The 14,565-nt window shown below is 41.4% G+C and overlaps 1 protein-coding gene across 3 annotated transcripts; it reads right to left on the bottom strand.

Moving 5' to 3' along the window:
- Positions 1-4,781: 4,781 nt before the first annotated feature.
- Positions 4,782-13,873, bottom strand: LOC117306783. Of its 3 annotated transcripts, none has more exons than XM_033791293.1 (9): positions 13,771-13,873; positions 13,115-13,323; positions 12,068-12,279; positions 11,331-11,453; positions 10,489-11,051; positions 9,774-10,009; positions 8,857-9,068; positions 6,969-7,091; positions 4,782-6,397 (listed from the first exon to the last, which is right to left on the bottom strand). In XM_033791293.1, exons 2-9 carry the CDS (start codon positions 13,288-13,290, stop codon positions 5,826-5,828), a joined length of 2,217 nt encoding a protein of 738 aa, XP_033647184.1. In that variant the 5' UTR covers positions 13,291-13,323; positions 13,771-13,873; the 3' UTR covers positions 4,782-5,825. The 3 variants fall into 3 exon arrangements, with proteins under 3 accessions (XP_033647184.1, XP_033647182.1, XP_033647183.1); XM_033791291.1 differs by having other exon boundaries at positions 13,115-13,389; positions 13,772-13,873; XM_033791292.1 differs by lacking the exon at positions 13,771-13,873 and having other exon boundaries at positions 13,115-13,652.
- Between the last annotated feature and the right edge of the window lie 692 nt (positions 13,874-14,565).

Genomic DNA, 14,565 nt, shown 5'->3' with positions numbered 1-14,565 from the left:
TTTCTGAAGGAGAGTTTTCTGAAGAAGACATGGGGAAGAACATACACGGGGTGAGAAGGTTTCTGTGTACTGTTCTCTCCTTTCCATCCCCTAGTGAGCGTACCTTGTAGACAGGAATGTTTTCGTGTTTGGTGACGACCGTGTAGGGGTTAGATTCCCATCGGTCTGCTAATTTGTGTGTTCCTTCGAAGTGTTTCACTTGCACAAGGACTCGATCGCCTGCTCGGAGTGGGGCTTCTTGGGTTTTCTTGTCATAGATGCGTTTCTGTTTGGCTTTTGCGTGATGTGAAGTTTTGTTGGCTTGGTCATATGAAAACAGTAATCTTTCTCTGAACTCTTCCACGTACTCGTCATACTCTGGCGCTTCATCAGTTGGTGAGTGGCAACCAAACAAGAGGTCTATCGGCAAGTTGGGATGGCGTCCGAACATCAAAAAGAATGGTGCGTACCCCGTGGTGTCGTGACGCGTCGCGTTGTACGCATGCGTCATGACGCCCACATACTTCTTCCAATCTCTCTTTTGTTCCTCTTCCAGTGTGCCCAACATGTTAAGGAGAGTAGAGTTGAACCTCTCCGTAACGCCGTTTCCTTGAGGGTGGTACGGTGTTGTTCTGCTCTTCTTTATGCCAGAGACCTTGCACAATTCCTGGATGAGCTGGCTTTCGAAATTTCGGCCTTGGTCGGAGTGTATGCGAGTAGGGAAGCCATAATGTAAGATGAAGTTCTCCCAAAGTATTTTTGCTACTGTTTCCGCTTTCTGGTCTCGTGACGCAAATGCCTGAGCGTACTTGGTAAAGTGGTCTGTGATGACAAGTACGTTTTCGAAACCACCTTTGCTCCGTTCTAGTTTGAGGTAATCGATGCAGATGAGCTCAAGGGGTTCTGTACTGAAGATAGAGACGAGTGGAGCTTTGACTTTTGAAGGAGATGTTTTTCGAAGACAACAACGTTTACACTTCACACACCAGTCTTTGACATCTTTAGCCATTCTGGGCCAGAAGAACCTGTTACGGATCATATCTAGCGTTCGTTCAAAACCCAGATGGCCAATGTCATCGTGTAGACCGGACATGGCTGTTGCTCGGTAACACTTAGGAAGGAGAAGTTGGTGTGAGAGTGTGTCGTCAGTTGTCTTACGAACTCTGTAGAGGATGTTTTCTTTAAGTCTTAGCTTGTCCCACTGTCTGAAGTAGATCTTACATTCAGTTGTCTCTCTGCTTCGCTGTTGTTGATTTGGTTTCTGACCGTGTTCGAGGAAGAATAGGACTCGTGATATATCTGGATCATCACGTTGTGCAAGGGCAATTTGCTTGGTAGTTAGCCTTGGCATTTCGTCTGTCTCACTGGTTACTGGTTTGGGATTGAGAAGCTTTGCCTGTCCTCTGGTTGTGACTTGACAGTTTGCGGGCTCTATGAAGAGTTGGCCTGTATTGGGGTGACCAGTACATATGGCATTTACCACATCGGTTGGAATCTCTGTTGTGAAGGAGAGGGGTTTTGGGACATCATCGGCAGGTTGTGTTGTGAAGGAGACTGACGTAGAGTCTGGGACTGGGTGTTGTTTTCTGGAGAGAGCATCTGCGACTGCGTTGTTCTTACCAGGTTTATACTTCACAGTGAAGGAGAACTGAGAAAGGGCAGCAACCCACCGTTGGCCTGTTGCGTCCAACTTAGCTGTGGTGGTGACGTAGAGTAACGGGTTGTTGTCAGTGTACACAGTGAAAGTACTGCCGAGAAGGTAGTCTCTAAACTTATCCGTTACTGCCCATTTCATTGCCAGGAATTCTAGCTTGTGTGCTGGATATCTCGACTCTGCTGGATTTAAACCTCTGCTGGCGTAGGCTATGACGCGTTCTTGTCCATCTTGGATCTGACTGAGGACCGCTCCAAGCCCAACACCAGAAGCATCGGTTTGAAGAAGAAAAGGCTTCTTGTAGTCAGCGTAACCGAGGATGGGGGCTGAAATCATCACTTGTTTCAGCTGGTCAAACGATGCTTGTGTCTCTTTTGTCCAGATATAAGGGGGTGGTTTGGTAGGTGCCTGTTTTCCTTTTCGTCGTGTCGGGTTGCCTGCCGTGAGCTTGTACAGTGGTGCAACTATCTTCGCATAGCCGTTCACGTAGCGACGGTAGTACCCAGTGAACCCTAGGAAGCTTCGTAGTTCTTTGTGAGTGGTTGGAGTTGGCCATTCCCGTACCTGTTCGATCTTTTCAGGGTCAGTGGACACACCTTTCGAAGAGACGATGTGTCCCAGATACTTGACTTCTGACTGGAGTAAGTGGCACTTTTGAGGCTTGAGTTTCAGTCCATGTTGAAGGAGACACGTGAAGACCTGATCCAAGCGCTCAATATGCTCGTCAAATGTGGATGAAAAGACGATGATGTCGTCGAGGTAGAGCAAACAAGTTGAGTAATTCAGCTCACCGAGGCACATCGTCATTAGGCGCTGGAAAGTAGCAGGAGCGTTCTGGAGACCGAATGGCATGCGGTTGCATTCGTAGAGACCCATCGGAGTAGTAAACGCGGTCTTTGCTTTGTCCTTTTCGTCCATTTCTACTTGCCAGTAGCCTGACGTTAAGTCAAGGGTTGTGAAGATAGAGGCGTTACCAAGAGCGTCGAGGGCTTCTTCTATCCTTGGGAGTGGGTAGGCGTCAGGAATGGTCTTGCTGTTGAGCTTCCTATAATCGATGCAGATCCTGAGAGAACCGTCTTTCTTGTGTGCAATGACCAATGGGGAGGCGTACGGGCTGCTGCTTCGTCGAATGACTTCGGCCTGCTCCATGCCTTTCAAGTGCTCCCTGACAGCTTGGTACTGACTCGGTGGTATGCGTCTGTACGGAAGTTTGATTGGTCTATTGTCGACGAGTGGTATGCAGTGCTTCACAGTAGATGTACAGCCAAAATCTAGAGAGTCTTTGGAGAAGATGCTGTTATGCTTATGAAGGAGATCAGCGAGCTTCTTCTTGTTCATGTCATCTTGCAAGGCAGAACTGGCTAAGTCGAGTGATGGAATCAGTTCATCCAAATTAATGGATGAGATGGAGTTCACTCTACCAGCCGGCCCGCCATGAAGGAGAGGAGTGGTAGTTGGATGAAGAGTTGGTGTCGTATCTTCAACAGCGAGGACATACGAAACTTGTGCCAGATTGCAGTTTCTTCTGATGGAGATTGGTTTGGAAGAGATGTTGTGTACCCTGACCGGGAGTTGACGGTCAGGACCGATGTCAGTTACAGTGCAGCCAATTCTCAGACAAGATGCGCGGTTGTTTTGGGCACCTTCGATGATAGCCGTGTAAGAGCCGCCTGCTGGATTTGGTGGAGCTTGGCACATGACATCAACTTCTTCTCCAGCGTTTCTCCATCGTTTAAAGACGTCACGGTGATTATCTTAGTGTCCCGATTTCCTTGTCGTTCAAAAATAAATGGAGAGGTATTTCGGCCGTTGTTGAAGACCCGACGGTGAACAATTGTTAATGTCTCTTGACTTGTGATGAAAATGCTACCGAGTTTCAGGAAGCAGTTGTTCAAGGCTGGGCTGCTGTTTCATCAGGGGGGTTCAGGATCTCGGCAATGGAGGAAGCTACCCGCAAAATAAGGGACGTGAAGACTGGGCCTCAAACGACGGTGCACACGACGATCAAGGTTTCTTCAGCGTCTGTTGTCCGGTGGGGGTGGGTAGCGAATATGTCCAACCATGGCCAAAGATGTCCAACCATGGGTAGGGTGTCAAACCATAGGTAGGACCAGTAGATTCTTGTTGAAGTCTATACAGCTCATCAGTGAAGTGGATTTCTTGCAGCGAAGATGTAAGTGTAGTTTCCGCAGACCGGATTCTCCACCATTTGTGACCGGCTTAAATAAAGGATCCTGTGGGACACAATCTTCACTGTTCCATTCTTTTATTTATATCTGAATTGAAGACGGAGAAAATAATGTGATGTTAAGTCTCCGACGTCAAAGGAAAGAGTCCAATTAAATAAACATACTTTAAATAGAACATTAAGAATAAAACTTACAAGTCACAAATACTATTTACAATTAATTAGGAAATCCTTAAAAGACGCGGGAGTGTTGCTGTTTTCCAGCCTAGAAATTATGTATTTTAGAATAAACAAATAAATGAAATAATCCGTGAACTTGGATAAAGACTATCTATAATAAACGATTTGCCAAAGATTGGAAATGGATGGCAAACAGAAAAGCATAAATAACGGCAAACTAAATAATATAATTAAAGTTCCCGCCAAAAGTTTAATGGCGTCCGCCATCTTGGAATTGTACCAAAATTAGAGGATAACTCCGCAAAATCAGCAATATTTACATCATTAAATCGGAAAACAAGTACGGCATTACTTTAGATCTCTAGTAATGCAGAACTAGAAACAAAATCTAAGAGAGGAGACTTGAGAAAATTCAAATCAAAAAGAAATATATCTATAACGGGAGTTTCCTTTCCCGACTAAACACTAAGTAAATTAACTCTAGAAAACCACTCTCTTGTCAAAAAGAAACATGTCATAAAATAGGCTAAACTCTACGAATAATTTATACAAGAGGAATATATATGAAATCTAGGGGAGAATGGATGGAAAATAGAATGCTAATTACCTGAATTGAAGACGGAGAAAATAATGTGATGTTAAGTCTCCGACGTCAAAGGAAAGAGTGGCCCTCTGACGTCTTGCGGCCGATGAGGGCGCGCTAACCGGTGTATTTAAAAAGGTGAGTATGAATAAATGAAAAGTTCCCGGATGTGAATTATTCTACTTGTCACAATAACATGATGAATAAAACTAGTTCAAATAATTTAAATTCGTAACATATTGTATATTTCCACGCCCCCAAAAGACACGTCAGCTTACAGCTTCCACAGCGGTTGTACCAAATAAGTTTATTCCATTTTTATTTAAAATTTAAGCCTGAATAAACCTTGCTACTTTACTGAGCAGCTTTTCCGCAGAGCCTATTTATAATTTTATATATAATTTGATAAAACATTTTCCGAAAGACGTAACTGTAGCCTCCACCAATGTAAGTTTCGGCGCAGAGAGCAACCTGGGTTTCTTTTCCATTTGATTTACAAAAGTTTAAGCCTGAATATATTTGTGTTTACTTTTCAAGCAAATTTTCCCTAAGGTATTTATAAGTTTTATAAATGTTGGTATAAAATATGTTAAAACAGACTGGAACCTCCACTGATAATGTAAGGATACTGTCATGGTAAAAGTTTACTCCATTCGATTAAAAACTAATTTAAGAATAAATTGTTGTCGCTTTTTAAGCAGCTTTTCCCAATAGACATTCTATGAGTTGTATAAATTTTTATATAAAATTTCAGAGGACAAGGTTTGAGGAGACAGATAGAGCAAGTCAAAATTCACTTCAAGCCATGATCATATCAATGCACAGACAACATCAAATGTGACTCCATGCCAAAACCATCTAATAAATGCTCATCTAATAAATGAGAAGAGCTTTTGAGCTTTCAAACACCAAATTAGCCCTTTATATTTCTCAACATGATGATAGGTCATTTTTGGAACCACTGCTTGGGCTTGTGACTGGGCTCTTTGGATTAATTAGGAGGCCCGTGCTTTACTAATAGAAGGCTTCAAACAGGCTATATGGATTGAGCCCACGCCAGAGCCAAAGCCGTAGTTAAAGACGTCACATCAAATTGACATCATGGCTGATGTGTTCAGTTGTCTCAACTTTCAATGTCATTTCCCTATTTAAGTGGCAATTACAAATAAACATGCAATGATAATAGCAGTGTACACAGGCTCAAATTTAATATATAACATTTCAGAATTAGATTGTTGCAGTTAGTTTGACAGAGATTTCTGACAAAGAAAATGTATGTTCTTATCACCTTCAACATCAGAAACAGTTTTTATTGTAAAGCCGCTTTGCTGAAGCATAGAAGTTGCTTTCTCTTGACCCCACGATGCCCCAAGGCCCTCACTTCCATCGTAGCTGAGCGACACCGGTAAGCAGTTCATTAAGCTGAATGAATACAGACTCGGAGCACCAGGTAAGTTTATGTTCTCACTGATACTAGAGTGGCAATTTGGCTCTAATACAGACATAAGGCCGTCATCTGATAACACTCGGTTTAACTCCTTGAGACCTAGACTAGCTCGTGGCTGATCATGGATACCAGACCGACTGAAGATGTACTGGAACTTCCCTGTCCAGTCTGTCGGCAGGGCCGCACCGTCACAGCATACCATCTGGACATTGGTCAGATTTGACTTGCTTATTGTCTCTTGGCCTGTACAGATCGCAGAGTCAGCAAAGTCAAAGGCGATGAATTGTGAGTTAGGGAAGTGTTTGGCCATCATGATGGCTGCTGCTCCTTCACCACATGCAACATCCAAGACACATATTCCATGCTCTGAAAAAATTACAAATATTTAGGGGGTTTAAATGTACACATCCAACTAGACTTAACAAAATTAAATATATTAAGAAATTACTATATTTGGCTAGAACCGTTACAATAATTATTGCCTTGCTTTATATATATATATTTTTAACTAGCTCATGTACAACGGTATTCAAAGTGTGTTAAAACAAACTTCCCCCTGAAATTGGGCTGTGAAAGTTGGGCACTCCAAGCATTAATCTAAAAGCGCCCTCTTTAACTCGGGGAAAGTTTGAAGTTTGCATGAAGTTTGAAACTTGCAAAAGAAGCTATTGAGCGCTCAACACCTTGCATACAAATTGGGGCTTGAACTGCCAGTTTTTTCTCAACTTTTAAAGCTTTTAAATATTTTGGATGGGAAGGTATCTATGGATAGGAACAAAAGAGTGGCGACTTGGTCTTAAACTTGCAGGGTCCTGGCTGAGCGATATGGCTCAGTCCTTTATCGCACGGCCATGACCCTGCAATGTTTTAACTGGTCATTTAAGACCTCGCCATTGCTCTGCTCTTCACTAACAGCATGATAGTCTCATGACCTTACCCATTTTCTTTTGTAGCCCAGGAACTTTTGGAATGAAGGAGTTGACCAGAAAGTGGTTGAACCAAACTGAGTTCTTGCCGTTGATGTAATGGTTGCCGTGACTGTATGTTCCTGGAGAAACACCTTAGGACGTAAAACAGATTCAAACTTTAGTTAGAGAAATCAAACCCGTTTTCTTTAATATAATAGCATAGCTTAGAATTGGCAGCTTTAACAGAGACTGGTATGTTTAATGCCTAGTGTCTACTAAAGTTAAGTTAAAGGAACACAATTGCCTTGGATCGGACGAGTTGGTCTATGAAAAGCGTTTGTAACCATTTTTTTTAATAAAAAGCATATGGTTGGAAAGATGTTTTAAAAGTAGAATACAATGATCCACAGAAATTTGCCTCGAAATTGCGTGGTTTTCCTTTTACTGTGCGAACTAACAGGGTCGGCCGTTTATGGAAATTTGACTCCAATAAATGGCCGACCGTGTTAGTCAACGAGGTAAAAGGAAAACCCTGCAATTTCAAGGCATATTTGTGTAGATCATTGTATTCTACTTTTACAACATCTTTCTACCCATATGCATTTTATAACAAACAGCTACAAACACTTTTCAAAGACCAACTCAACCAATCCAAGGCATCGTATTCCTTTAACAAATAATTTTAATCAATTAAATCAAATGTAAAATAAAATGGTATACCAACCATACATAGGGTATACATAAAAACAACATACCAAAAACATTGAACTGTTTGTGAAGACTAGTGAAAGCATAACTGTGCATAGCTAATCATTCTTGGATGTTTGGCCAAAGAATACGGTCTTTGTTGTCTTTACTCTTTTGGATTCTTCATCTAATTTATGATAGCAGTAGTGCCCCTTAAAATTACCAATTAGAAAGTTAAATTTCCCCCATAGAGGTGGTTTTGGGCAGTGGCTGCTGAATGCACCGCAGCACCTTTTTAAGGTGCTACATAGGGTGCGATCGATTAGCTTCCCTGGGTCGATCCTGGTGTGCTCATCCAAGTGGGGTATTTTATTTCTTCTCTAGGATGAACTTGGGCACTGATAATACCTCACGTTCGTCCTGGAAAAGTCGCCTATTTTTTTTTTCAGGTTTTTTTTTCAGGACGGTCGTGTGCAGATATTTACCCATGTTCCACCCCAAGTGACCCTATCCAACAAGCGGGTCACTTGGGGCTGGCCCGAGGTGCTCTGACGTCACCACGACAGAGGTCACGTGATGGTGCGTATTTTTTTGTCCAGGTGGAACGTGGGTAAATATCTCCACACGTTCGTCCTGAAAATAAAATAGGCGACTTTTCCAGGACGAACGTGAGGTATTATCAGTGCCCGCGTTCGTCCTAGAAGAAAGAAAATACGCCACTTGGATGAGCACACTGGGGTCGACCCAGGGAAGCTAAGCGAACGCACCCATTATTATTTCTCATAATAAAATAATAAAACAAAAATATAAAAAGTAAAAACTTGTCTTATGAAGTTCTCTTTGTTCAAGCGCCATGAGTACCTTATTGTTAGGATATGCGTGCACTATATAAGACTGAAATGTCCTAGTATAAAGCTACATTTCCCCCAATATAGGTACTTGTTTTACCAAGGAACAAATGCCTCTACCTTATACAAGAACTAAGCTTCAGGCCAAGAAGCAGTACATGAATAGGCACCTTATTATTTATTGTATACCCTTACACCGATGTGTATTAAGCACTGTATACTCAGTACTTTTCCTAATTCTGTGAAAAAAAATCACGAGCAAATTACTCGGGTGGGATTTGAACCAAGGACCTTTGCCAATCTAGAGCAAATGTCTACCAACTAACTAAACTACCAGGCAGTCTCTGTGGTCTGGTTGGTAAATTTAACATTAAATAAGCACCTTGTTGTCCATCCAGCTTGAAGCAGTCAACTACACTCCTGTATCCCTCAGACAGCATAGGGATGCACAGTGTTTGCATAGCCAACCTACTCAACTTGCCTCCCCTCTGTAGGACAGGGACATGGTGCTCCGATACCCAGAACTTCTCTTCAGATGTATCCATAATGACAATTCCTGATGATGCCATGGCTCCGAGCCATTCTCGTACATACCTGCAAAATGATCATCAAACACAAATGGAGTTCACAATGAAGTATTTGGTCCCGATTTGGTGTCTGAACGGACTTGAGGTGAACGGACTTGAGGTGAACAATTAAGCACACTGTAAAAGCAAATTTGCCAAGCTCCTAAAGTTGCTGGTTATACTCTCCTGCTCAATTAGCCCATATGATATTTACTTATCTAGCAATGATTACATTTTTGTTTTACTATCACTTTATTTATGAAGCTGAGCAGAGTAAACCACTCAAATCATCAAGACAACAATTAAAGCTCTTTTCAGACTAACTCTTCCCAAAAGAGATACACAGTTGTACACACAAGTTTACTAGTAATAGTCAGGGACGGGATTAGCCTGATGATGTGAACACTCCTAAAACATGTCTTGTGGGCCTCGGTTCGTCTTAATCCTACACCAAGAGCCTCCCAGATGCTACAATTTAATTTACAGACTCTCTGTGCATCACCAGAAATACAAAACTACAGATTTTGACACAGTGTGGACCATATTCTTTCTCCTCTTGGTGACTGTTTCTAACTCTGTCAATAAAACTTGAAGACTCAAGGGGATTTTAAGAAAATGGTAAAATCTGGAAAATCCTGAGAAATCACATGCCTGAATAGTTACTTCCTAATCAGCAGATATGAGGCGAAAGTTTTTTTGTTTTTTTAAGTTTAGGATTAACGTGTACATGTACCTCTCTTTTAAGTTGCCAGCATCTGCAATCTCCTGACATGTCTTAGGCTGAGCGAGAGCAATCATGACATCAAATAGTCCAGTGTCCATCCCGAGAGCGATGGCCAGACAGACATACGCACCACATGACTTGGCCTCGATGAGAGAGGCAAGCTCTTTTGCTTCTTCATCTTGGTCATCCAGACTCACATCTTGAGTTTTGTTAAATTTATCCTCCTCAGTGCCTGTTGGTTCCGCCTGATGAGAAAGCAAAGAATCCAAAGATAAGGGACTCTGTAAACTTAAACAATTTTATTTTTTCCGTGCAAATAAACAAACCTTATTTTTTTCAATATCTGTTGTACATTAAAATACTCTGTTATATTTTATAGCGTGTTGTTGATTAAGAGCACCAGACTCAAGTTCTGGTGTTGCTGATTAGCACAATGTTAGTTCGAGTCCCAGTCTTGACACTTGTTTCCATAAGCAAGACACTTTAAAGCATTATTGCTTCATCCTTTGGATGGGATTCTAAGGCGTAGGTCCTTTGTGTTGTTTAATGTACGTAGAAGAAATGAGAAACTGTCTTAAAACGTAACTGTTTGTTCAAACGTCTTCAGTACACCGTATCGGTAGATAGATTAGCTTTACAAGACTATAATTTTTTTTGGGGATATTTTACAACAAAAAATTAAAATCAATAAATAAATATAAACAGCAAACAACAGCAGACTTACCTCCTTTTTCTGGCAATATATATGCATCATGCCATCACCCTCGACATCAGTAACCGATTTAACCACAAACCCACTATCCTGTACCATGGAGGTCGCGACCTCTATCCCAAAGGCTGCTCCAAGTCCCTCACTCCCTTCACAGTTTAATGACAAGGGTAAGCAATTCATCAAGCTGAATGCATACAGTGCTGAAGCACCATCAGTGTTGATATTATCTGCAATATTGGAGTGGCACTTTGGTTCTAACATTGACACGGCGCCATCCTTGGCTAAGACTCGGTGGAGCTCCTTCAAACCAAGGCTAGCTCGTGGCTGATCATGGATACCAGACCGACTGAAGATGTACTGGAACTTCCCTGTCCAGTCTGCCGGCAGGGCCGCACCATCACAGCATACCATCTGTACATTGGTCAGATTCTCTTGGCTTGCTCTACCCTGTGCTGTACGTATTGCAGAATCATCAAAGTCAAAGGCGATGAATTGAGAGTTAGGGAAGTGTTTGGCCATAGTGATGGCTGCTGCTCCTTCACCACATGCAACATCCAAGACACAAATTCCTTGCTCTAAGAAAAAACAAAAGTATGGACGAAAAGCAATTGTAGAAAATAATTCTTACAAAGATATTTAAGGGAAAATCAGAAAAACTGGAGTAACTTGGGTTGCATTTGTTTTAAGAGACATTGCACAGTAAAAAGGTTTAAGGCAACAAAAAAGCAAAAACTATCTACAGATAGTTCCTGATAAACACTTTCTTTCTGGGCAAGTTGGGTTGGGCTTTGATTTGTTTAGGCAGCTATGTTGTTTACTAACTATTACAGTACAAACATTGTAAAGCGCTGTACCAAGTTTCTTGACCAGTCCAGGAACACTTGAAATGAGGCTTCCAACAAGGAAGTGGTTGAACCATATGGAGTTCCGTCCATTAATGTATTCATTAAACTGGCTGTATTTAGCAAGAGAAACACCTGAAAACCAAAAAAGAAAAATCATTACATGTCACAATTTCAAACCTTGTTTACTTATTATAAATAGGTCAAGACTCCTACAATTTGGATGACAGTTACTTGCTTGAGTCTCCATACAGTCAGTGCAACAGTCATAAAACGGGACTGTAGTTGCGAGCACAGTAGTCTCGCGTCAGTCTTGCCAGAGAGGTGTTTCGCTATCACTGCGCTATCACTGAGACAGACATTTAACAGCTTGTTCACAAATTTACAGAAACACTGAAAATGACTTTATAAAAAATAGAGACAAAAAATAGAAGATAAAACGAAACCTCTGGATCAGCAAAGGCTCTCAGTATCAAGTTTTTCTGTTAAGAAGTAAATATACAAAGTTGTGTTACTACTTTATAAGTTTACCATGATTTGAAGGCTGCACTCAAAAAGAAATAGAAGAAATGTGCATGGCACTATGGAGGGTAGTTGAGCTCAGTCTAGCGGGCTGGACTACAGTTAAGCCCTCGCTTCACCATGTGAAAAAAGTATTTAAAAAATGCAAAAATTATAATTGTTAAATGATTTCTTACGCGTATCGCGTGATGTGGCACAAAACCCACTCTATTGCAAAGGGAACATACCTTTGGGCCCGCTGAGCTTAAAGCACTCAATCAGATCATAGAATGCCGTACACAACATCGGCACACCAAGCGTTTCTACAACTGCCTTATGCAGTTTACTTCCAGTCTGAAAGACACACTTGTGATGATTGGGAATCCAGTATTTCTCTGCAGAGACATCCATAGAGACAATCTTTCCAGATACCATTGCTCCTAGCCATTCTTTGACATACCTGACCACCAAGCAAAGAAACAAAGAAAAAGAAAGTAATTGAATTTTGACGACTCCATCCACTACATTTGCACACACTATCTCATGGGAAACTGACTAGGTCAATTTTATTTAAACTTGGGTGAACTATTCATGCCTTGATGCCCCCTTGAAAAGTGCGAGTACAAAAAATGTACATTTTGGTACCCTCCATGCCTCAACAAACACAAACTAAACGTGTATAAATGACTAAATACTCAGTAGTTTCCCCACAACCTTTGCATAATCTTAATGCTAGAGCAGATGTCTTACCACTAGCCACGGTTGCTAGAGGCAGTTTGAATCCTCACCAGCATGTGTTTATCTTGCCCCTACCAAAAGCAAAGTAGTAGTACTAGTAGTAGGCTGCCATAGCAGCTGCTTTGATCTCTAAATAAAAGGTAAGGTACTTAAAGGAACATTACAGAATTGGTTTTGCCAGCAAATAAGTTTCTGGCAGTGTAAGCCTTTATGTAATCCACCATATACATAAACTGACAAACCTGTAGAAGTTTGAGATCGATCGGCCTTCTGGATCACAAGAAAATAGTGGAAAACACATTACAAATTTTGCATTGCATCGATACCAAAAACAAAAAAGAATAAAACGCTCACTGCGAGCGATTAACTCCAAACACGAAATTAGATTATTTATTTTTCATCCAATATGAAATTTCAGACAGAAATATTTCAAGGGATGTTTTCTTTTATCATCATCATTAGACCGTGTAAGTTTTATGTAAATCTGTGGTCTTCACGATTTTTGTTTCTTACCAATTCTGTAATGTTCCTTTAAAAAGTCAGACTCGCTCTTCTACCTCTCTTTGTACTTGCCAGCGTCTGCAATCTCCTGACAAGTCTTGGGTTGATGGAAAGAAATCATGACATCGAATAGTCCAGTGTCCTTCCCGACTGCAATAGCCAAGCTTAGCAGACCGTCCGATACTTTGGCACCAACCAATGATGAGAAACCTAATGCTGTTTCCTCTGCCATCACGTTAGGAAAGTTTGCCGTAATTTCTGTAGTCTGTTGTGAAAGAGTGGGGTTTTTTTTAATGAAAACACAACTGCTTAGGACCCCTGGGGGTGAATGCTACAAGAAAACGAAAAACAAGAAAAAGTGAAAGTATTTGTTCACATTCCTCTTAAACTGGGATAGATTGCATAGGTGCATTCCGCTAGTCCTCGAACGTTTGGGGAGACAATAGTGGAACGAACCTCCTAGTTCTATTTATGTAGGAGTAGATTGAACCCAACTAATGCAGTAAAGACTAAGAAGAGGGGCACATAAGTAAGCTCATCATAGAGTAGGGTAAGCTGTAGCTTCAATCAAGCCTCAGCACCAAAGTAAACCAAAGTAAGTAACTTACTAAACCAAAGTAAGTAACTTACTTACTTTGGTTTACTTTGGTGCTGAGGCTTGAAGCTACAGCTTACGTGCCCCTCTTTACTGCATTGGGTTCACGTTACTTAACTTGTTGTTTCAGGATCAAGTGGAAAACACAACACGTTTGCCTGACAGGTGCAATCTTTTTGGAGACCCCTCCCCCACATTCACGACGTGTAGAGCATGCAAAACCAAGAGAAAATCGCGGCTGGATGTTTGGGGAAGGGCGCCACCAAGCAGTAGATATGTCAAACAAAACGAAGCAGACGACGTTTTGTTAGGAAGGCATTAAATACTAAACTCCACAGCGGTTCGCCCCATCGGAGAATACCCGAGCGAGAATGACCTTATGACGTCATTTTGCATATGCTTGCATCTTTTATACATGAAAATTATATTAACAACCAGGTCCTAGTGGTTAGTCCACTCTTATGTAACAACTCCCCAAACCTGCTGCAACAAATGTACTTGAATAAAGAGGTCTGAAGCAGTGCTTGCATCTTTTAAACATGAAAATATAAACAACCAGGTCCCAGTGGTTAGTCCACTCTTATGTAACAACTCCCCAAACCTGCTGCTACAAATGTACTTTAATATAGAGGTCTGAAGCAGTACTGATCTTTTAGACATGAAAATATTAACAACCAGGTCCTAGTGGTTAGTCCACTCTTATGTATAAACTCCCCAAACCTGCTGCTACAAATGTACTTGAATAAAGAGGTCTGAAGCAGTGCTTGCATCTTTTAAACATAAAAATATAAACAACCAGGTCCCAGTGGTTAGTCCACTCTTATGTAACAACTCCCCAAACCTGCTGCTACAAATGTACTTGAATAAAGAGGTCTGAAGCAGTACTTGCATCTTTTAGACATGAAATCATTA

Source organism: Asterias rubens, chromosome 2 (assembly GCF_902459465.1).
Source record: "Asterias rubens chromosome 2, eAstRub1.3, whole genome shotgun sequence".
NCBI lineage: Eukaryota > Metazoa > Echinodermata > Asteroidea > Forcipulatida > Asteriidae > Asterias > Asterias rubens.
Note: the sequence above shows the minus strand (reverse complement) of the source record. Positions and strands in the feature narration are given on the sequence as shown.